Genomic DNA, 24,408 nt, shown 5'->3' on the forward strand with positions numbered 1-24,408 from the left:
GATTCATACTCTGCAACCATCCATCCATCCATTTTCTTGCACCCTTTTTCCCTCAGTGGGGTTGGAGGGTGCTGGTGCCCATCTCCAGCCAACGTTTCGGGCGAGAGGCGGGGTACACCCTGGACAGGTCGCCAGTCTGTCGCAGGGCAACACAGAGACACACAGGACACACAACCATGCACACACACACTCACACCTAGGGGCAATTTAGAGAGGCCAATTAAACAACAGTCATGTTTTTGGACTGTGGGAGGAAACCGGAGTACCCGGAGAAAACCCACGCACGCACAGGGAGAACATGCAAACTCCATGAAGAGAGACCCCAGGCCGGGAATTGAACCCAGAACCTTCTTGCTGCAAGGCAACAGCTCTACCAACTGCACCACTGTGCAGCCCCACTCTGCAACCAGGTGTGCAATAATAATTGAGGTGGCTGACACACGACAATGTTTGATCAGTGCTTTGGTGAGGATTGTGTCACACCTGCAACAATGACAAAACTTTGCTTTTAACGTTACAGCACTTGTGACTGATCTGTTAAATCAATACACACTGTGTCCAATTGACTTTTTGCTATTCCCCCTGAAAGTCTTTTGTACATCCTGTTTTCTGACATTCACCTGCAAAGTTTTTCTTTCACTTAGTCAAAGTGACTTACAGCTGGCTCGATAAAGTACTCAAATAGGAGAGTTATACACTGACATTTTCTGTGATTTTGTCCTATTTGTTGTTTGCTTAACAATCAAAAGAAAATGAAACATTCAATGTTGTAGGCTTGCTCTGTAAAGTAAATGGTACCAGGTTGCAATGCAATGAAGAAAATGACATAACGTAGACAATGCCAAGAGGGAGCGGGGCGAATACTTTCGCAAGGAAATAAATCTCTTTAAAAGTAGCCCAACAGTGGTCATACACTTTTCACATTTGGCATCTCTCAAGCTAATATATCAGAGAGCAAAAGAAAATATGTCCTTTTAAAACAATTTGGTAGAGCCCCCTTCTCACTGATAACATAAAACCGGCCATCTTTTTCAATCTGGACATACACTTTCAAGTCAAATTCTGTGCTTTCTTCCCACTGTTATGTCAAAAGATCTCGAGAATACCATCCTTGTTACAAGTTGAGATATAATTGAATTTTGATGAAGAGGTGATTTCTTTTTTTTTTATTACTGACCAGGGGAAAATCGGTGATAAGTTCTACTCCTCCCAGCTGATTTACTACAACTCTCTCCGCTGCCTTCAGACTCAGCTGCTGTGCAATAAAAAGCAGCTACGTTTTGCGGATGAGGGTCAGGGAAATGTAGGAAAATAAATAACTTCAAAAAAGGACTGTGCTTCTCAGAATTTATTCATCCTTTGGTCTGCTCAAATTTGTCCCCGTCATCTAGTGGGCGCTGCTTCTCTCTTTTCTCTGTGTCCCGTTTTTGATTCATCACCATCTCAATGCTTGCATTCATCCATTCATTTGCTGTACCCAATTGGCCTCGTAGGGCCACAGGGGGCTGGTGCCTACCTCCAGCTGTCATTGGGCGGGAGGTGGGGTACACCCTGGACTGGCCACCAGTCCATGACAGGAAAACTCAGAGACACACAGGACAAAAAAAAAACCCTGCTCACACACAAACGCATACACACTGATAGCTAATAGCAATTTAGAGAAACCAAATTAACAGTCATGTTTTCAGACGGCCAGAAGAAGATGGGGTACCTCGGAGTACATGCAAAATTCATGCAGAAAAACTCCAGGCCTAGATTTTGACCCAAGACATTCTCGCTGCAACACATTAAGCCCTTTGCTTAATAGTGCTACTAGCTAATAATATTCCTTTTTTCTTCATATTTCTTATAAACAAATCTAAATCATTTTTATGCTTTTCCATTCAGTGCATCAATACTTGAACGTCAATGCAACTACGGAAGCAGAATATGTGTTCTGAGCTTCAGTTTTACACCATGTATACCTTTATATGCAGGTTGTAATATATATTTAAGTACCGGTATACATAAAAAAAATTTATACCTGTATATTAAAGACACTTGGAGTTACGGTTGTAAAACGGTGAGTAAATCTATGTGCACAGTACAAAGAAGTATCAACAAGGAACATTGTAGGAAATCTCAAAGTGGTTTCAGATGCTGATTATCAAGATTGAGTGAACAGTCGGGTAGTCACGTCATGCTGTGTGCCTCTTTTGTGATTAAAGTGATGATTACTTCTGTGGCCCGCAGTACAAAGAGTGCTGCTTTTGTTTAAATGTTGAAAACTCTATTAGATGCATGAATTGACTTATAATCTTGTAATAGAACATGATTTTACTGGGGCACAATAGAACTGATAAAGAAACCTTTACTAAACCTACAGCATAGCAGTAAGAGTTGTGTATCTGTGTGTGTAGTGACAGGTGAACAATTTGTAATGCTGTTCACAACAACTGTGTAAGAGGCAAAAGGGTAATCCATTGTTAGATAAGTTACCCTCTGCAGTTTGCCACAAGACATGTAAGGGACATGAGACGTATCTAGAAGAAGCTACTCTGGTCAGATGAGAACTAAATTTAGCTTTTTTGGTTTTTATGTAAGACACTTTATGCGGAAGAAAAATGAGACTGCATATATTTACACATATTGATTAATTTCACTGTTGTATGATCTGTCTTTTCTGTATAGTTATTTTGGGATTTTCTGTGTTTAGTCCTGTTTCCCTGAGTCTGTGTCGTCCTGTCAGCCCTTGATTGTTCCCAGGTGTGTCTCGTTCCCTTGATTACCCCCCTGTGTATTTAAGTCCACCTGTTGTCTTTGTCTCTTGTCGGGTCCTCATCTTAAGTCAGTTGTTGTCTGCGTCTGCTCTCCAGTAGAACTGTTTAAGTCCTGGCTAGCTTGCTCCATGTTCAGTCTTTCATCAGTTGCTACCTGTATTTAGCTGTGGCTGTACTCTCTGCCGTGCCGCCTGTGTTTGGACTGTTTGAGCCTTTCATCATTAAACTCATCATCATCACCACCATAACTTGGGTCTCAGTGTTTATCCTCACAATCACCGCTTCATGACATGCCAGCTGTTTGTACTAGAGGAAACTTCTGATTATGTTGGAAAAACTGTTGCATTAGCAGCTTTTGTTTCATCCAATTTGGGTTGGGGATGGCGAACCACAAATTCAGTGTAATACGAAGTAACAAATAAGATTGTGAAAAATATAAAGCCAAACTGGATTATAAAAACTTGATGAATACTTTTGACCAGAGAGTGACCATGTCAGAAAACAATATTAGTAAACTAACTGAATTAACACCTAAAATGAAAAGTGATACAATAAAACAAAAAATGTCATTGAGGGCAAAACCTTAACACTTTTCACAAAACGAGCATTCATGAAAACTGCTTTTAAACACACTTCAAACTAAAACTGACCTTGCAATGTTTTGGTTTGTGGATGCCAGAGATTATTCTGAGGTAGTAATTTGCTTTTCCCACAAAAATAATAACTTTGTGTCGCTGGAAAAACCCATTAGCAGGTTGCAGAGACAGGGTACAGTGATTACAATAATGCATAAAAACTAATAATTTGCCTGTAAAAACATGCATCTAGATTAAGTTTGATCAAGTTTAGATATTTCGCACCCAATGATGCACCATGCAATATAATACTTATGACGAACTGCAGCACAGCTGGACAAAGACACACACTGAAAGACCCACAGCACATTTGAGCTGCTGACACAGTCAGCATGAGTAGTTGTTTATTAATCCACCAACTGTTGCCTTCGTAATGACATTTAAATGAATGACTAACCAATCAGTGTCATTTCTAAAGAGCTTGTCAATAAAACAAAACAAGGAAACTGTAAGAAGTTTGGACAGGAGATGATCTAGGGTAGACAGTTTTGTTGAGGTCAATGAAATACAATGTAGTCAAAAGATCAGTGCAGTTATTTTGCATTAAATGTGAGGCTTGGCAGTGGACTGATAGTACAGCGCCAGCTTAATGAGCAATGACCTGATCAATGTAAAGCTGTCAAACATTTTGGAGGTAATTGCATAATCAAATGTTGCTGATGAAAGCTGCCTCTCTCTGAAAAGCAGCCAAGATTTCCGAAGAAAGCCTGCAGCTTTGCAGAGAAGCTTTACGTCTTCAGAAATATTGTTTGAAAAGAAAACTGTGAAGGGAAAACTTGTTTAAATAAACATGAGAAAATTAATTTTCTTGTATGGTTTTATTTGTTTTGAAACAAAGCATACAACTATAACTGCCAGTAATGTGAAACAATTTGCCGGAAATACATTATTCAGCGTAATAATGCACTATAATAATTTTAAATCCCAAAGTTTTTAATGTTAAATGTTATGGCTTCAACAAAATTCTAAAAAGAAAAACTATTCTTTTATAACTGTTGTTTAAGATCATGGCTTTATTCGTGAATATTCATTCTTTCATCGTGTAAAGGTGATTTTAACCTATAAAAAAACTCACAATTTCTTTTACCATGTTTATTGTTCAGCTCTCTTGCATTTTTTTTCTTTTTTTTAATTGAGGTCCTATAAACAGTGAGAATAATGCTGAAAAGAGCTTATTTAGATGACTTGCATATGTAAAAACATAAAGAACCTTTGCAGCCTTATAGAGTAAATAAGCAATGCAGTCTGCACCTAGAAGCAGTCTAGCTTTGGCTTGACACAGAGGAGAAGAGATAGAGAGGGAAGTAAATCATCCGGAGGGAATATCCTCACCTTGGTGTTTACAGCTTGCCGGAAATGATCATTGTTGAGGCGCAGCTTAGGATTGTGCATGTATATGCTGAACTGTACATGCAGGTCAGCACTCTCCTCTGAAGAGATATTCCTGTGTACAAGTAAAGAAACTCAAGACTTTGCAACAAAGCAACAGCAGCTGGATTGTAAAAATCAGTGATGGTTGTCACAGTTTTCTAAGTTTAAACTGCATGTCCCGAGGCGACAATAAGGAAACCAATGGGGATGTTAATAGCGTCTCCACTAAAACAGCACGCTTTAGTGTACTGGTCCATGCAGTCACATCTGGGCCACAGATTCACTGCAGGGCCAAAGTCTGAAGTTTCAGAAATAATTCAAACGATGATGAGTCACATAGTAAAACCTGTCCCGGTTCTTGTAGACACAGTAATAGTTTGAACTTGCCTAACATGATTGGAGTGTTTACAATTAGCTAATAAAGTTGTAGTTATCTATTGATTGATCTATCACTTACCACGTAAGCAGATTATGTGCATTTGTAGTTTTTGTTGTTAGTCTGATTTCTCATGTTTCTCATCATAGATGTATTGACTGTTTTGATTAATAATGCATTTACATTGTAATTCACACAGTAACTTTGGGTGATTTTTCTTTTAGAGCATGCATCCTTTCTCTGATATACTGTAGATAGACTCACAGCAGAGTAAGTTATGTTTTTTTTTTTGTTTTAATGTGTCATCAATTTAACTTTAGAGGAAAATTGGATGGTATTGGATCAATGGTGAAATGTATGAGACAATGATTCAGTCACTGTGCAGATTTAAAACCAATGGAGAATCTGTAGATAATTCTGAAATTCATGCTCATAGATGCTTCCATGTATTCTGACTGAACTTAAGCAATTCAGCAAAAAAGAATAGTTAAAAGTCTCAAGATGTGCAAGGAGACGTACTCAACAGGATTTGCTGAAAATATGTGGTAAATTTCAACATAACTTTTCAAAATTCCATTTGTAAATTAAATAAATACAAATCAATTTCTTTCTCCTTCTGGATTGTGGGCCGCTTTGTGCTGGTCTGTAAATAAAATACTTTAAGTTTTATGATTGTATAATGAATAAATGCTGAATTTAATTGAAAAACCTTTGCAGGACACTGACAGCACTTTGAAAATTTTTATTATTTGCTGTAAATTAAACATGTAGCACATACACAGTCTGAACTAAAAATGATAGGAAGATGAAGATATAAAAAATTCAGTCAAGAATGGATGTAGTGGGCAGCTCCTGTGAGTGTGTGTTTGGGTGGTGAAGCAGAATCGGAAAATCCAGAGGAAGGTTTGGGGGGAGCGAAAACAGGGAGCGACAAGATGTGACCATTTCAAGGTCATTCGACAAAGTCGTAAATATTGATTACAGCTCCATTTAGGGGCCATGAGCAGACAGAGGTACTGCTGTCAGATTCACTCTCTGTAATTCTTTTTTTTTCTCTCTCATGAAATTTTGGAAATGGTTTAAATCTTCTGACAGTAATTCAGATTTTGATTTGTTTACGCAGTGAGCCTGTACAATGAAACGTCATGAACTTTTGAAAATCAGAATAAAAATTCAGCTTCACAAGAGAAACAGAAGTGGTTTTAATAACTTTCGGGGAAATGATAATCGTTCAATGTCAACAGATTGTAAGGGCAGACTCTGGGTGCTTACAAGAAGTGAAAATAACAAAAGAAATATTTCGCACATCTCTTTATAGCAAAGGTGAGTCATCAGTGAACAGCTGGCAGCAGCGTCAAGCCAGCTTCACAGCAGCATACTTGTGTGGTAGGAGGGGAGGGGGCATTTTTCTGATTCAGCAGGAGGAAAACTAAACTACATCACAGCAGTGAACTGCACAGCTATGAAATTTGTAGAGTCCTCCTGACTCTGCTTTGCCCTGGCCTCACCACATCAGTGGAAAAACCACACAAAAGGTGGTGGTAAACGACATAATATGCCGGTAATAAAATGTATGCTTTCACCTTTCGTGGGCCAAAGGTGGAGCCTCTGACTGATGACAAATGAAAGAAAAAATCTATAGTGTCACAGAGGGAATACTTTATATATAAAAAGAGCAGCTCTAATGCATCTTGGTGTTGATTTTACACATCGAGTAAGCTCAACTGTAGGTATGCACTCTGATTCTTTCAAATGCTTGTGCCTTTAGGTGTTTGAATGGGTCAAAATGTCAAGACAGTTCTCATTTAACTCATTTAGGCTCATTGACTAACCAAATAGAAAGGTGCACCAACCTAAGGGAAGGAGATAACAGTGCCTTTTAAAAGAATAAATATCTATTTAAACCTTTTCAAATTTTGTCACATCTAATTTATTTTTTTTTTTGCGAAAATCTGAAAAGTGTGAGGTGTTTTGCAGAAACCTATTCTCTGAATAAATGTTAAAATCCAGTGGAATAAACTGTTTTTAAATGTTAAATCATAAATAGAGTATCCTATTTAGTCTTAGCATAAACCAGTCTCATCTATGATGGCCTCAGAGGTTTGTTAGAGAACATCTCTTAACCAAACAGCATCATGACAATAAGGAACACAGCAGACAACTCAGAGATAATCCCGTGGAGAACTTTAAGGCAGAAAAGCATGAAAATCACACAAGCCACTCGCTGTTCAACCCTCCGTCTGCAAATGGAATGAGTTTGGCTCAATTACCAGCCTACCAACACACGGCGTTTCACCAGAACAGAGAAAGGGGAGTGTTATCAAGCTGCCAAGAGTCCCTATGGTAACTCTGAAGGGACCGCAGGGATTCATGGCTCAGGTGGTGAGAATCCAACAACAAGACAAGGACTAATCAAGCACTCCAGAAATTTGACATTTATTGTGGAGATTGTGGAAATGTTGAAAGAAAGTCAAAATAATTCCCCATCTGCAGTTCTTTTTTTTATTTTTTGGGCTTTTTTCCCTGTGTGTGGCAGAAAGCTAACATCCTAAACATTCTGGCCTTTGTCAGAAATAGTAGTAAAAGTATCATGCTTTGGGGAAGCTTTCTAATCTAGGGAAGCTGGTCAGCGTTAATGAGAAGATGGATGGAGGCAAACTGGAATTTCAGAGACCTAAATTTAACTGAGAAGTTAAATTTAACTTCTCAGGTGTTTAATCTTTTGGACTAAGATTAAACATTTCTAAAGAGAATACTGGTGGGTAAATATCTAAAAAGATCTGCAGCCATAATTACAACTAAAGTTTGTTCTCCAAACCTATGAAATCAGGGGGCTGCATGCACTTGCGCTTCATATTTCTAAGAATTTTTGTAAAAACATTTTGATAAGAACTTGCTATCCTTCTCTTTCCTCCTTACAATTGTTAATTTATGTTTATCTATCGCAACAAAATCTAATCAAACGGAGTAACATTTGTGGTTGTAATGTGACAAAATGTGAAAAAGTTACATGGGTAGACATTGTGCTAACAACAAACTGAATGGGAGATTAGAGTTACGCATGTTAAATTGATTTGTTGCAACTGGAACAAGTACAGTCAAAACATGTCTAAGCAAAGTCATCGCTATTGATTCTGACTTTGACGATAGATCAAGTTGAATTAATGCTAAAAGGAAAATAGTTCACACAGCGGGATATTTTTAGCCCGCACATGCTGGATTTGGCTCACTAAAATTGCTAAAGTGACATTTTAGAGTCGGCTGAAGGTCACAGAGTAATTTCTACTGCACATTTTACCCCACCTCTCTTCTATACATAACTCTGTGGAAATACTGTCAGTTTCTCAACTTGGATGCTTGAGTAGAGGCAGTAAATAAAATCAGTCATACTGTAACAGATTTATTCCAAAGATAGTCAGAGTGTTGGCAAGTTGGCATCTCAGGGAAGAGCATAGGAAGAAAAGCAACTTATGGCCTAGAAATGTTTTTTTTTTAAGAGACAGAGCAGGGAAGATGGGTCAGTACTGAAAAAAATGTGAAGACAGACCGAGATCATGAGTCAGACAAGTGGTTTAAAAACGTTAATGCACCCTTCTCAAGACAAGCAATGAACTGGTAATGATTGGTGAAAAAACCTGGGCAAATAATTTGCTTGAGGAGTCCAAGTGGAGCAATCTACACACACAATCATGCACACATACAATTTCACACACATTACGTAGTTAGGTAGGTTATTACATTTACAATCCTCCTGGTGGTCTTAGACATTTTGAATGAACTGCTAGAATTCAGTTTTAGATTATTTATATATATATATATATATATATATATATATATATATATATATATATATATATATATATAATTTTATATAATATATATAATTTTTTTTTTATTTATTTTTTTTGTGGAGTGGACCTTGAGATATTTTCTCTGCATGAAGTCTCATCGTGACTCCATTGATGCGTCAATGAGGCAGAATGAAAAGTTAAAAAATACATATTTAATTAAGACTACATATATCACCTCATTACCAACCACATTATTGGGATTCACTTGAGTAGCTTTCTTGTCTGTCAACCACGTCTAAAATAACATATGGTTGACATGACATGCCACCCAGAGTGTTGGGGGAAACTATAAGTACTTGTACAAAAGTCAAAATCTTTCAGGAAGTATCATTCTGAAAATGTTGGATTCATAGGCCGATTAATCTTGAAAGAGACTTTTAACACTCGTTGAAACATGCTTCACAATGACGACATATTGCTTAAAAATGGCAGGTGTACAATAAATGTTTTGAGACAATAAGATATCAGTGAGGAACAAATCTATCTTTGTATTTACTCATATTTTTACTCTTAGAGACACGAAAAAGGTCAACGCGTTTTAGTAGAACAATTTTCCAAGGGTTGGTGAACATAATTCAATTCAATTCAATTCAGTTCAGTTCAATTCAGTTGAGTTCAGTTCAATTCAGTTCAACTAAATTTTATTTATATCATTTATAAAGTCAGAATTTATAATAGATGTTTCAAACACTGGAAAGAAACTACAAATTATATGCAAAAATATCAAGTCAATTCATTTCAGTCATGGACTGATTGAAACTCAGTTACATTCCCATCTGATCCTAGGAGGATGAGGCTGAGGCTGCCATTCAGGTATGAACCATAACAGATTAAAACTTTCTTTCAGCAATTTCTTTTATATTTTCTTTTTTTTTTTTTTGCCACACTTTCGTAAAGGTCATTTTGTATGTTGCACAGGTAGTAGTTGTGCTGTCAACTGAATCTCCACCATGAGCTGTGGCCCTGCACTCTTCCAGAGTTACCATGTGCCTTTTGGCTGCTTCTCTGATTAATGCCTTTCTTGTCAGGCCTGTCAGTTCAGGTGGACGCTTATGTGTTGGTGGGTTTGCAGCTCTGCAGCACTCTTTCCATTTGCAGATGATAGATTGAATAGTTCCTCGAATTGTTGATGGCTCTGCTTTAAACTTCTTCACAAAGCTATCTCTAATTTTTCCGCTGTATTTACTGATCTACATGATGCTGTTTGTTGATCAAAGTTCTCTAAAAGATCTCTGCAACTTTTACAGCACAAGTGTGTTTATTCTTAGAAATAATTGCACAGAGTTGGACTTTACATAATAATTTTGCTTGACCTAAAAACATTTTTGGTCACAGTAAATTTTATTTAGGGGTTCTAAGATATAGGGGGGGCTGAAAAAACAAGTGCCATGATTCAAATTTTAACTTGGAACAAAAAAGTCAATGTGCGTTCTTCCTTCCACTTCACAATTAATTTGCTACAGCACTGTGTCTTATTGAAAATCTAAAAAAAACCACAATATAGTCTGTGTGTCTATGCACATGAATAAAGTGAATGGAGAACATGGATATTTTTGCAAAGGCTCATTTGTGTTAATTACAAAGAGAAAAAATAGTACTCGCAGTCCCTAATTTTACAGAAAAATTATGGATAGTTACAAAAAAAAACATTCATACATATTTAGATTCATTGTAGAAAATAAGTGAAAAGAATTACAAACTAAAGAACAGCCCAAACAGTACCAGATATTAAGGGAAGGAATATAAATTGCTACCAATGCTCACAGCACATAAAGCCTCCACAAAAGAGAATCAGTCTGAGCAGACTGAGCTTGAGAGAGACAGAGTGACCTTGACAAAGCCGAAATGTTTCTATAAAAAAACAAAGTTTATTCATGTAGGAATGAAAATGCCCACGTCAGCAACACTGACGCCTATTATTCGTAAGTTCGGCATGATTCAGAGCCTGGTCGCAAGACAACAACGTCTTATGATGGGGGTTGTTCATATTTTCAGGGAGCTCCAACTGTCTGTGGCTGTCCCTTAGTCTCTGACTGAGCATGTGCAGAGAGGCACTGCAGTGCTGCACTGTGAGAAGAGACAGACAGAGGAGAGGCGAGTCCCCATTGCTGTCCCATGTGTGCAAAAGAATTTAGAGAATAAAAGAACATATTTGTGGGTAGTCCGCGACTGCAGGCCTCCACGGTGAGAAATCCATTAAGTAGGAAAGGGTTCATGTCAATGTCAGCAACCCACAAGACAGTGAATCACTTTTCACGGCACATATTCTAATTTACCAGTGCATGAGAACATGTGTTGTTTGGGTGGTTCTCTTGCCAAATAGATATCCTGAGAGTGTTTAGTAAAATAAGGCAGTTCAAGGTGAAATAATTTCCACCTTACTTCAGTGTTAACTTTCTACCCTTACCTCAATAAGCTCCTTTAATCAAGACACACAACCAATAGATCTTGTTTATTCCCCATGTAAAACACAATCCTGCAACATTCCTTCTTTAATTGCTTTTCTGTCTAATCTCGTTTAGAGCTGATTGTTGCCTCAGTTTTACAGATCCTCTCCATTTACATTTACTTAAATAAAAAAAGGTGGCCTAAACAACCCACAGATGATTGATAACGAATTCCTGCAATTGTCAAAAAGATGGTTACACTATAAAAAAAAAAACATTTCTAAAAGCAAGGTCATCATCAATAATGGGGAAAAAAAAAGCATGGAAAACGTGTTTTGCTATACTTATGGCCAAAAACCTAATAAGCATATTAGAATAAATGATTCTTTGACGCCATAAGTGACTTATTCACATGTCACAGATTATTATTGTATCTGTCTGTTGCAAAACATGTGAGCTGTATCTCCTGTGTCCTCGTGCTTTGATGCAGTATCTGTGCTCAACAGTATTAGGTTGTTTGTTGCAGGCATGATCTCTCCCTGCCTGCTGAGGCTGCTGAGGCATCATCAGAACAGGTGGAACGTAAACGGCACAGCATGTGCACCTCACAGTCGTGACGCATGCTGATATTTCTAAAAAAGCTGTCATCCATTTTGTGGGCAATGATGACGATAGTGGCGAAAGAAGGGGTGGTAGTGGGGCGGGGGCCGGGGGGAGGGTCGAGATCTGTTGGTCGAAAGGGCCATCAAGTGGCCAGAAGCTGAAGTGCAGCCCTTCAGAGCAGAGCTGGAGCGGATAGTACGGTAGTAATAGTAGAGGATCTGTTGTAATGAAGCCAGCAGACCGGTGAAACACTGCTTTCTCTTGCACTGAGAACGGTCACGCTTCACCAGGCCTTTTGAAGTGGACTCAAGGTGTCATTTTCTGCCAAATGATTCTCCAAGAGGTACAATTCCCCACTCCTCAAGAATATATATCTTGTAATTGGATCCATTTTATTACCTTTTCTTTGTATAGACACCAACTAATGCTGTGTCACTAATGTCCCGGTGTAACTGCTCTACCAGAAAAAGAAAAAAAAAAAAAAAGCAGACGTAAGTGACACCACAGTCATCTTGTTTCATGAGGATATCTTTTACAGACTCCTCAGTAGTTCTGCTGTAATGTCATCCTATGTCCTTTAGAAACTGAAGAACTCTTGAGTTCTGCAAGCACAGGTAAACACTACAGGTGCCCAGACTCAGGTCAAGGTAGCTCATGAATAAGGTCAGCAGTACGTGAGAGGTTTAATGCCACACCTCTTTTAGGCACCTTGACCCAGTTAATGAGTGAGTTTAAAGGTGGATTGGCAGAGCCTGAAAATTGCAATGTGTTTACTGCTGATCACTACGCTGCCTAACATGTTGTTAGAACTTGTCAGAATGAGTGAACATGTTCTTCCCTTCGAATCTAAGAGGCAGCTGTTAATGAGCAAGGCTTTAATTCATAAATTGGCCATGTAATCAGTTACGTCTCAACATGAAAAGATGAAACATATGCAAAGCAACTGGGATTCAGGCTAAAAATAGTGTGTTTGTCCTGCAGTACTTTAGTAGATTTTTTTTTTCTTAGATGCTCCGTTAAATTACAAAGTTTGCTTTTCTCCTTCAACACACTGCTTGGCTTTGTTTGTGATGACTTTGCTGATGTAAATCCCTGGTGTACTGGCACAGATAATAGAGGTGGATATTTGCTTCATACTTCCAAACATTAGTGAAAATCTGTAATTAAATTTCCGTCTTCCAATTTCTGTTTTGTTCGTTTAATGATTAGCTGACTGAGTTTAGTTGTTTTGCTTATCCTTGACACAGTGCTATGTTGACATAAAATGTGTCTATCTGCCAGGGTGCACAGTCATTTGGGGGGTATTAAATGAAAAAAAATTGCTTGTCAGATTTGCATTTGCAACATTTTTTGTATCGCTTATTTACATATCCAGTCAATAGGACTGGCACATCCCTATGGTGTAAACAGAGTTGGCACCCTAAAAATGTTTAACTGTGCATAAAATATTCTAGGCTTATGTTTGTATCTAGCTTGGAGCTTATTATTTATTAAATAATTTTGAAAATATGCAGGCAGGGCAGCTGTGGCTACTATCCAGTAGCTTGTGTTTCCATCAGTGTGTGAACGGGTGAATGAATGAATGTAGGGGGTCCTTACAAATACAAATACAAATATATATATATATATATGTGTGTATTTTTAATGTATTTTTAATATACATTTAATGTATTGATATAATTCAGAGTGTATCTTCTTTTACTACTTCTATTAAATGTATAAGGTACGTAGGAAATGAATTCATATCATTTGTATGGATATGGACAATTCAAAGATTGTATATTTTATTGTAATGTACTAAAAGTATGGTTATCTAGTTCATTTTTAAGAACATTGGCATTTGGTCTTAGCTCATCTTTCGTCATGCAAAATGACAAAATATTAATTTTAAGGTCTACTGTAAAAAAAAAAAATCAACCTAATTGTTTTTTCCTGGAGATATTGTAGATTGTACTTACGTTTCAGTGATTGTAGTATAGCCAATGACAGTTCTTGTATTTGGGTTTTGAAGGTGTCAACAGATAATCAAACTACAGGTCATTCAAAATGTTAATCAGTGTCCCTGCCAGAATCCTGATATCTCACCAGTCCACAAATCCTCACTCTGATTCTCTGCTTGTAAAGAGGTCGGATTGAAAACTATGTTATTGATCTACAAGGCACAAATGGTCTCGGCCTAAATTACGATGTAAATACATCTCGAGTTATTTATTTTTTTATTTTTTCAGGTCATACCTGTCATCTCGTGTCCTGACTCTCCAGCACCAAACTATACAGGAAGAGGGAATGTTGTCCAAACTAAAAACTTTATTGTTCACCCCGAATGTTGTACAACGCAATCTTAATACTTAATTTAGCAGGTGTTCTTAGGTAACAGTAATGTTTTCTATTGTATACTTATTTTTTTGCTAAACACCTATTATTTTCTTTTTTCTTTTGGCAATTTTTCCGTTTCTTGCTTTGTTTTTTGTATCTTACGGCTTAAGGCAAAAAAAAAAAAAGTAATTACTTAAGCACTTTTTCCGTCATGCATTGTGTGGCGTATAAGCACACCAGCACGCAAGTAAAGCTCTGTTTTTATTGTGGTTTATTGCGATTTGGTAAATCTAATAATTACCTTGACTTTTCTGACCAAATTTGTTCATTGTTCATCGCCGTTTTACGTTGCTATACTGAAACGTATTGCCTAGTAGCGTATTCACAGCCGCGCGAGGGCAGCAAAGATTATGACGCACTATAATAACAGAAGCGCGTGCTTACACGCGCGGGTCTGCCAGAGCTGCTCTCCCTATATTTTTTTCCTTTGACAGTTCCTCATTCTGAAGGTTTGTTTGTTTGTTGCCGTGTCACCCAAACAGTTTAGCTTCGCGTCTACAAGCTCTTCAAGTATTTTCTAGCATGTCCGATATACTTTTTTTTTTTTATTTTACATAATTTTTTACATGTGATATTAATGTGGAAGTTTTGGTGACTACATCAAAAGAATTAGGTAACATCTGAGGCTCTTTGTGGGAGATTCACAATGTCTGGGTGAATGGGAGGGTCTGCCTGCCTCCTTCCTAACCTCACCCGCTGAAGTTAAAGCAGAGAGGAGGCAGTCGCTCCAAGCGTGGACAGTCGACAGGTCGACGTCATGCTGCTGCAGCCCAACAGGAGTCCTCTCCTGCTCACCGTCACCTGCATGTGTTTCTCGGGAGCTTTGCTTTGGTCTTACCAGGAAGAGGATGCCAGTGAGGGGTAACTGTTTTCATTATAAGTTTTAAACTAACAGAGAAGAAAAATATGTTGAACTCGGTTCAAAATGTTATATGTTTTCTTTTCCAGGGAAAAATGCTCTGAGAATAATATTTCAACTACAAAGTATCCCTGCGTGAAGTCGACCGGAGAAGTTACGACATGTTACAGGTACACCAAGTTAAATGTATGCAGTAAAAGTAGGAAACAGGAAAACTGCAGTGATGCAAGATGTTAATCTTACATCTGTTGTAATAAATCAAATTACCAATTAGCTTGGTTCTTAAAATGAAATAGCTTTTAAGTCTGAAATATTTCAATTTTATATCTGCCTCAAGAAGCAGAAAACAATTAGAGAACAGTATGTTTGCTTTTTAATTGTTTCTAGTGAACAGATTTCTCCTGAATTTTATTAGCACAATCCATTAAACCTACATGCTTTATACATTTACCTCCTCTGGAAATCTTGTTATCATTATCCTGTGCCATGACACTGGAGAGTTTCTAAACAATGTGGATTAATCTCCTGTCTGAGTTTACAGATCAATTTGTTAGTAGCTAATCTCTCCTTTGTGCTCAGCCTTCCAGGCATAATGAAAACATACTGCTAATTTTATAAAGTTATTGTTTGTAAGAAATACTTGGAACTCTACTGACCTCATGGAAGAGTTCATGGTTTAAAATTACTCCCATGTGACAAACAGTATGGATTTTGTATAAAGTAACATAATAAAACAAGCATATTGCTACTCATGTTTGGAAAGAAACTGTCCAGAAAGATGGATCATTTAACTAAAACAAAAACTGCAGAAGCGCTACTGTAACATCTCCAAACCACTTCTTAACATTAGCCTTGATTATAAACTTTTGAGGGTGCTTTAACCTTGTTTGGGGTGACTGATGGCTCAAATGGAATGGGATATGCTATTTACAGACTCATTGTGATTTATATTAAAGGCAAGTGTGTTTTTGCTTCAGAAACACAATCATAAAACTTAGTTAGGGAGCAAATTTCAAACATGTCGCAAAGATCTTAATTTACAACAGATCAATGTTCTCAAGTCCCATTTAAAGAAAGATTTGTCAAGCTAAAAGTCTGACTGTTTCTTGGGTATCTCATGAAAGAAACTGACTTTTAAAGTTTTGCTTTGCATTGTTTGATCTTCTCATCTTAAACACGCTCTTGACATAATGATGTTGGTTTATGGTTATTGGCTGCAGCCGCAAATTGTTTCCCACACTGTTTATTTAAAGAAGAAAAATTGCTTCAGCTAAAAGCCATGATAATGTCTTCCAGAGTGCATTTCAGGTCACCTGCACAGTGTGAGCTGAAGACTAACCAAGCAATCCCTTGCAACATCAGTTAAACAAGTCTGATACATGGCTCCAAAAACTATAAAGCGTGCCTTGAATTTGATTACATCAGTGTGGAAATTCTATACTGCGTGTTTCTATACCAGAGCTAATGTGACTTGCCGCAACATGATTTAAGCTGGCAAACCTGATGGTTAAAAATATATACTTGTGGTATTCATTAGCTTGGGAATATATAATTGCATAAAACCTATCAAAGACCTACTTCTGATTAAAGTTACACCCAAATATATAACCAGAAATGTTTACATTTTGGTACATTACAACCATAAATGACAGTGTTGGTGTATTTAATACACCAACACAAATGGCCAAAAATTGGTTCATTGTTTTACACTTTTAACCAAATAATGTAACAAGTGTCACAAGCTTTTGACGCCCTTGAATGAAATCCAGTGCAACCAATCATCTTCAGAAGTCACCAATTAGTAAACAGTGTGCACCTGATTCTGTATAAATCCAACTGTTCTGTGAAGGGCTAAGATATTTATTATAGAGCACTACTAGGAATTTCACAACTACTCACCAAACAAAACACGATCATCCAACTTAGCTAGCAGGCTAATTACAGTCCAAAAAACTTGCATTTTTGCATGTAGGAATGCTACACTTTTATACACTCATTTATTTTGGTCTATCAAAAAATTACACAAAAGAAATGCATCAGAGTTTACAGTTATAATGTGACAAAATTTGAATAAATACAAGGGCATGAATACTTTTGCAAGGTATTGTTTATTGCAGACCTTTTTTTTCTGAGGAGGAATGCAGAGATGTTTGACATTGTTTTTCGTCACTTCGTTCAGGTTAAAAAACTGAATTTATTTGATGTTCTTTGCATTTTCATTTCTTTGATGAATCTGGTTTAGAAGTCTTAAATAGACAACACAAAAGACACATACTGTGGTATGTGTTATGCAACCATGTGCAGAGCTTAAGGTTTCATTCTGGAGCTATTTATCATGTTGTGAAAGGAAGCAGAGGAGACACCAGAGGCTGGTGCCAACTCAGGCCTTCTCTTTTTGACTCTTTCACTTATTCCGCATAGAGATCGTTTTGTTTGGTTTCTTTGTTTTAAAGGCCTAATGTGCCAGTATTGAGCATTTCCAGCCTGCAGACTATGTGCCTGTGTTCACAGCTCTAAAGATCATGGAGGTAAATGTGCTTGGCTCAAAAGTGAAACGTGGAAAAAGAAAAGAAGAGGAAACTTGTAGGTTTTCAGTTCCAAACCTACTTAAATCACAAATTCCTGTGATTGCAACATTATACTTTGCTTAAAACCAGTGACGGGTTTGATTAAGATGATAAGCTGTGAGCTGCTTGTCCCACTTTGGCAATGCTTTCTGAGCCGAGGCCTGCTGCGTTTTCGCAATGAATTGCCCAGAGATCAGTTATGATCATTATTTCCAGGAGTGTGGCTTATCTGCATAAAGATTTTTGTTTCTGTTCTTTTCTTTGTCGGTCTGCTGGTAATTGCTTGCTATGTTAATGATATATTTTTTTCCTCATAACATATTTTTCCAAAACCGCAATCCCTGCTCCGTGAACCCATAACATTCTAGGTCCAGAGAACCTTTTCATAACAAAAAGCAAGATTAAAGGAATTACTGAATAGGATAGACGGCTGTGGTAAGAGTAACACTTGATCTGAATCCAGGCTTCAAATTTGCTGGCCTTCAAATTCACCTTAGTATTTATCTAGTTAGCTAAATAACAATTTTTCAGAAATATGGAAAATACACCTCAAAGACTTGTTGATAAAAAGCAGCAAGTCTTTGCACTTTTATTGCACCTTTTTTAGGCTGGTTCCCAAGCCTCTGACAATCCAAGATGAGAGCCAGATCCAGTGTGTTAACCGTCTTCAGGATGGAGGGACATTAATAATCTTTGTTTATATTTATATTTCTCCTGTGACAAGAATGTATGAAACAGTGATTTCACTGTCTTGATTTATTATGTATACACTGTCAGCTTTAACCATCTTGGAAGAAAAAAAAACAAAACAGAACACAGTCAAAGTCAAACTTTTCTGTGTGCACTTCAATGACAATTGCATTAAAGTTGCGAGTGGCATGTGTAATTCTTACGTTTTCTAAATGGTTATGAAGGTACTACTTATGCTTTTTTGGTGTCTTTGTCATAGCAACAACTCTTAGGAAAGTCGACTATAAGGTGTAAAAAGCTGCGACAACATTTTATTGGACAAGTTCCACGTTGAAACATTACAGTGTTCTAATGCATACATTCTTGTTCCTTCCCATTTCATTTTAATGCAAAGAACAGCAGTAACAGTTCTTTGTCTGTGTTTGCTTTTAATCTAATTGTTGCTTTTCGGTTAGCTTGCTGTAGTTTAGAAATTTGTTAAAGAAATGTAGTTGTTGATTTAAACAGAGAGAGAGTGCCATAAAGTTCCAGTAGACTTATCACTTAAAACACGTTATTCATCTTGGCCACAAGGCCTGAACCCTCTTTTGTTTCCTTTGGTTTCATAAAATCTGTTTTTAACATTAGATTTAAATTTATTCCACACCTTGGAATAGCTGTCTCAGCAGGACTTCCTTCCAGTGTACCAATTCAAATATATTTCTGCATGAAAAACTATGTAGGGTTTTTTTTTTTTGACATCATCATTCCTCCAGTGATCATTACTCTATAAAAGACATTTTGGCAATTCTGAAGGAGTTTAGCATGCCCCAGATATAATGTTTATTACTCTCTTGGTCTATTTCTTGTCTGACGATGATATAAATGTTCTGGATGGAAAGGAAGAGTGGGGCCATTGACAGTATATATTTTATTTAAGAGTTTTTTTTTTTTGTCTTTATGCAGCTCCACACATCATGATATTACAAACCAAACCTTTTTATCTAGCCACATTAAACTTCTCCTTAACGAAGAATAAGCTATCTAATATGGCACAGTCATTCAAAAAGGTGCATTGTAAATTTAGCAACTTAAGTGTTTTATGTTGTCATAAGGGACGTTAGAAAATAATTCAGTATCCATAGAGATGGTGGTTTGAATTAGGTTTTGATATTAATTGTTATTGCCATATTTATAACGCATTAATACTTAATCCCAGTGAATTTTTAGATATTAGCTATGTACACTGCCAGAATCAGGCTCCCTGAAACACTCTAAAAAATATAAACTAGACACATTTAAAAAAAAAAAAGTTAAAATTACTGAGTTGAAAACATTTCAAAAGCAATAATTTTTTACGATTAGGTCAACATCTTACCCGAGGAAAGAGCATAAAATTAGCCCAAGCTGTTTCTCAATGAACTATAAAAGAAAACAGTCTTATTAATCTTTATTAGTAGACATTATGGAGATAAACACTAAAAGTCACGGCAATCTTAAATAACTTTACTGATTTACAGCAGCCGGTTGAGATTTTGATTTCTGTGACGTTATCAGAAAAGCATTTAAAAGTGCAGTGAAGGAAAGTTGGTATAATTTTGGTATCTGTACAGGCATCTCTGTTAATAAAATGCAATAACAGTTCACCACTTTAAGGAACTACGTTCGGAATAAGTTACTATGTATAGAAATACCCCACAAAGAGAAACCACATCTTTGAAATGATGCATAATGTCCTGTCAGGAAAAAGCAGCGTCAACATCTGTTTTCTATCAATGGTCAGAAAGAGGATATGAAGGCTTTCAACTGGAGTGCTTTGCTGGTGTGGAGATTGTACTGTGGATTTAAGGAGCTGACATGAACATTTGGTTTTGCTCCTCAGTGACAGCTCCCACACAGTTACACATTAAAGGGATGTAAAGTCACAAAAGAGGAGGTCAGCTGTTGTGACAGGCGATCTCATTCTGTCTGATTTAAAACCTGCTGTGATTTAAGTTGGAGATTATTTTAAAAGTCCAGTCTTCAAGAACAAGTTTCAAACCGTGTTAACCATGTCTATAAAATGTAGTTTAACAGAGGATTATAAGCACAAATTAATTGTGTACTCAATAAATTTAAAAAACTAGAGTTGGGCACACAAGTCTGAAGTTATGATTATTTTCCTACTTTGTAAAATTAGAACATTTTAAATGTGCAAGCTCAAACATGTAGATGCATACCCATTAATATTTTGTTAAATATACTTGAGCAAGTTGCATCTTTACCAATTCCCTCTGGCAACCAATAGCAAGCAAACTCCTTTCATGATTCTTGCTTAATGTTTGACTACTCTTTGCTAGAATTAGTAGATTTCATTCAACTCCGTAAATCATCAGTATAGATTAGCTTAACATTTGTGCCCAATATCCAAACTGTTTCCATCGAAAGACATTGAATTACTTGGGATTTTCAGGAACTGGTCAGGAGCCCCCATCATCATTGAGGCAGTCAAAAAGTTGATTAATTTTAATGTTTAGCCACATCATGTTGTCATTGTGGTCAAGGTGCACAAAGTAGATTGAATATTAAAGGAGGATGACTAACTCCTTATCAGCAATGACATTGCTTAACAGACTGTTTGATGTAATTGGGTTCAACAGGACAATGATCTCAAAAACACCCCCAAAAAGTCTTTGGGGTGTGTCTTTAATTCAGGTCTGTCCCAGTAAACTAACCAGCAAACTTTTCGTAACCCCACTCTTCCCGTAAGAACTCCCACCATTTCTTCCAAGAAGAGGAGGCGTTGCATAAAGTCGATGGTTGACGTACAACTTCCTATGGGGTGTCTAACTAAATATTTGTCAGGATTTATTTACATACTGGACAAAGTGGATTTTTTTTCTTTACATGTCCATAATTTATAATTCACATGTTTTTTTGTAAAAACAAAAAAACAAAAAAATTTGGTTCACAGTGAGTTTTTCTTTAGAGAAACATTCTTGTTTTGGGAAAAAAATTCACTGCTTTATAAAGGCTTAGCTACCTTGCCATCAGTAGACCTTTTTTAAAAGTCAGGGATAAAGGAGGGATCATATTTGTGGTGAAAAGAGGCCACAGTCTACAGTTTAAGGAAAACTGTGGTTGAACACAGTGGTTTTGTGTGACAGATTCATACATTATCATCATCCATTAGAGAAGATTTATAACTTCTCTGTCTGCTGAAACAACTGACACAGTAGTATATGTTGGAAGGAGTGTCTGCCTGCCTCAGCACATTATCATGGCTGTGAAGTCATTAGTTCATTAATAGCCTATATAAAGGCGGGTGGACTACACACATTACTAATTTTGATCTCTGTAGTTACAATATTTTTAGACTGAAACTTTTAATGGGCAGTGTTGTCATTTCTTCATTAATTTGCTTGAAGAGGAGAATTTGAAGATTCTTTTTCTTGAGATTAAAAAGTGCATTTTAAAGCAGCTTAATTGTAAATGTGTTGTTGTAAATGTGCTAGTTGCTTTCTGCCATGCATATAGTTACAATCAGGCTATAGCATGCCTTACTTTCGAGTCTGGTTATTTTTGCTCATCGAAAGTTTTGATGATTTATCTCTGTGTCTACCTATGTGCATGTCCCACTTTTAAAAATACTTTTGTACAGGTGTTAATATTTGCACCTGCACATGCAGTTCTTGGATTTAGACCTACATTTTAACTTAGAAGGAGCTATTATTATAACACAACCCTTTAATCTGTTTTTAAATCTGAAACAATATTTAGATTTTTGGTAGGGCAGTTCAGTTGGCAATCTGTTGCAAAATTATTTGTAATTTACAAACATCATTTTTGGGTATTAAAAATTAAGTTCAAGTTGTTGCAGACATTGAGTCAAATGGTTTTTTAGTGAAATCTGCAAGACTTTTTTCTGTCTAGCATTAATATTCAGGGTTCCTGGACAACATATCCATACATCTATCACTCACTCTGTTTTTTTGCAACTTCCGTACTCAAAGTCAGACCCCTGTAAAATAATCTGCCATAAACATTTTGTCTAAAAGGGGTGCTATTTTGTAGTCTACTTTTAGCATTAAATTAGATTCAACTATACACTGAGTGGGAAATAGCTCTTTAGTCATACTGAGCTAAAGACTTTAAGCCTCTCTCAGTTCTAGCTCGATGCTCAGAAAGAGTGAGGCAGACATTATGGTCGAACATAGAGGATTCGATGGGGGTGTCCTGTCCCCACACACACAAAAAAATTTGTAATATTGCGTATGTGACATTCCAGGACCATGAACATGGTATAAAGCGCACATGGCGTCCTCTTAGGACTGCAGGGAGGGTTAAAAGATGAAGCAGCAACTCATTCTCCCTCTGCTCCAAGTTAGATATTATGTAGTGTAAAATATTATGTTCAAAGCAGGGGAGGACATAATAGTGTTAAGGAGCACTCTCTCGTGATTAAGTAGCGTTTTTCAGCATTTTCAACCTCAGACTTCAGGTATAAATTATCTGGAGGAATTGTTTGAAATATTCAACACGCAGACACTTCTGCAGAAAGGCATTACGGATGTAATGGATTAGGAGCTGTGTCTCTGCTTTTTCCTGCTGAATATCTGTTTCCACTGTTCTGACAATGATATATGCTTGGAAACCACTTAAAGGTCAAACAACTTGCACAAAATGATTTGTAAGATCTGGCTGATCATTTTAAGACCTTCCATGCCCTGTTTCACATTCAGCTGAAACCTTTAAAGTCACAGGCACTTATCCTTACTTTAAATTACTACTCAACATTTTTGTTTTTAAGTATTTTGGTTTCTGAAAAACCCACTCTTGTTTCTTTTGGCTGACTCTCCTGAAACCATCTGTTTCTTTCCATCAAGAACTGTTGTGTGGTCACGTTTTGGTCATGCTGTGGTTTTGCAGTGGTTAGGTGATGCAGTGATAAGTAGTCTACAGACTGCGGTTTTTCTGCCTCTGTGCTCTTAGTCTGCATATCCAACACTATTTCTTTGTTGCTTTTAGCCTGTTTTTTTTTAAATCTACTATTAAGCATATTATTAGAAACACATTGAACTATAGTTACAATTGGCACAGAATTATATTTGTATAGCATTTGTTTGTCAAACTCACAACAGCAAATCCTTTTCTTTTTCATTTCTAGCTTGGAATTTTGAAGACTTAATTTAAATTCCCATTAGAGAAAATTAAAACCGTCTAATTTATCAGCCCTAAAGGACAGCATTTATAGCTAACGGATATGTTTTACTTGCACCAGTGAACACACATCTCTATATATCAGTCTTTTTCAAATTGTAAACAGATGGAGTATTCAACGTTAATAACAGATTTTTGAAGCGGCAGCTCATATTTGGTGGTTCTTAACAGTGCAGATGTTTCTCCCTCCCTTGAGAACTGTGCTCATTTACTGCTGAATTACATTACACTTGAGTCACTTACGGTTCATTTTCAAAATATTCCCCATTACCAACACCGTCGGTGTGTTAGTCCACCTGTCAAGTCTTTGTTATACTTTAGTAGTAGAATTGCATTTTGCAGATCTGCTTAAATTACTCTGACATCTTCCTGCTCTTTGCTTTTTCTGTTCTGCATTAAGGAAGGTGCAAGTGTTTTACTTTGTAATGTAACCCACACATTAAGAAGCATTACTTTATTTTAATTATAACTTAAGTTAATCACTGTTGACAAATGTTTGCGTGGAGCTCCTGGGCACTGTATAACATTTCACTTCAGCACTAAAATAACATGGAAACCGTAAATCTCAAGTGGGCTAACATGCCCCATATTTTAGTTACCTCATTCACCACATGTGTTTGGAACATATGAAAAGCATAGAAGCAGAACTTTTTTTTTTTCATGTAATGGTTATTTCCACAACTAAGGGTCAAATCTGTATTGTATGGCCTGTATTTAATGCACTTCTGTTCACTAACTAAAGTTCAGAGAAGTATT

The 24,408-nt window shown here is 36.9% G+C and overlaps 1 protein-coding gene across 2 annotated transcripts in view; it reads left to right on the forward strand.

Moving 5' to 3' along the window:
• The first annotated feature begins 14,529 nt into the window (after window positions 1-14,529).
• The window catches only part of ccbe1 (collagen and calcium binding EGF domains 1), a 41,359-nt gene continuing 31,480 nt past the window's right edge, over window positions 14,530-24,408 (forward strand). Inside the window, exons 1-2 of one of the 2 annotated variants that reach the window (XM_008424520.3) lie at window positions 14,530-15,219; window positions 15,307-15,387. In XM_008424520.3, coding sequence (XP_008422742.2) covers window positions 15,116-15,219; window positions 15,307-15,387 — 185 coding nt within the window. In that variant the 5' untranslated portion in view covers window positions 14,530-15,115. The remainder of the gene's footprint in view (window positions 15,220-15,306; window positions 15,388-24,408) is intronic. The other variant, XM_008424519.3, reaches the window with a different exon arrangement.

Source organism: Poecilia reticulata, chromosome 12 (genome assembly GCF_904066995.2).
Source record: "Poecilia reticulata chromosome 12, P_reticulata-male-v2, whole genome shotgun sequence".
Classification (NCBI taxonomy): domain Eukaryota; kingdom Metazoa; phylum Chordata; class Actinopteri; order Cyprinodontiformes; family Poeciliidae; genus Poecilia; species Poecilia reticulata.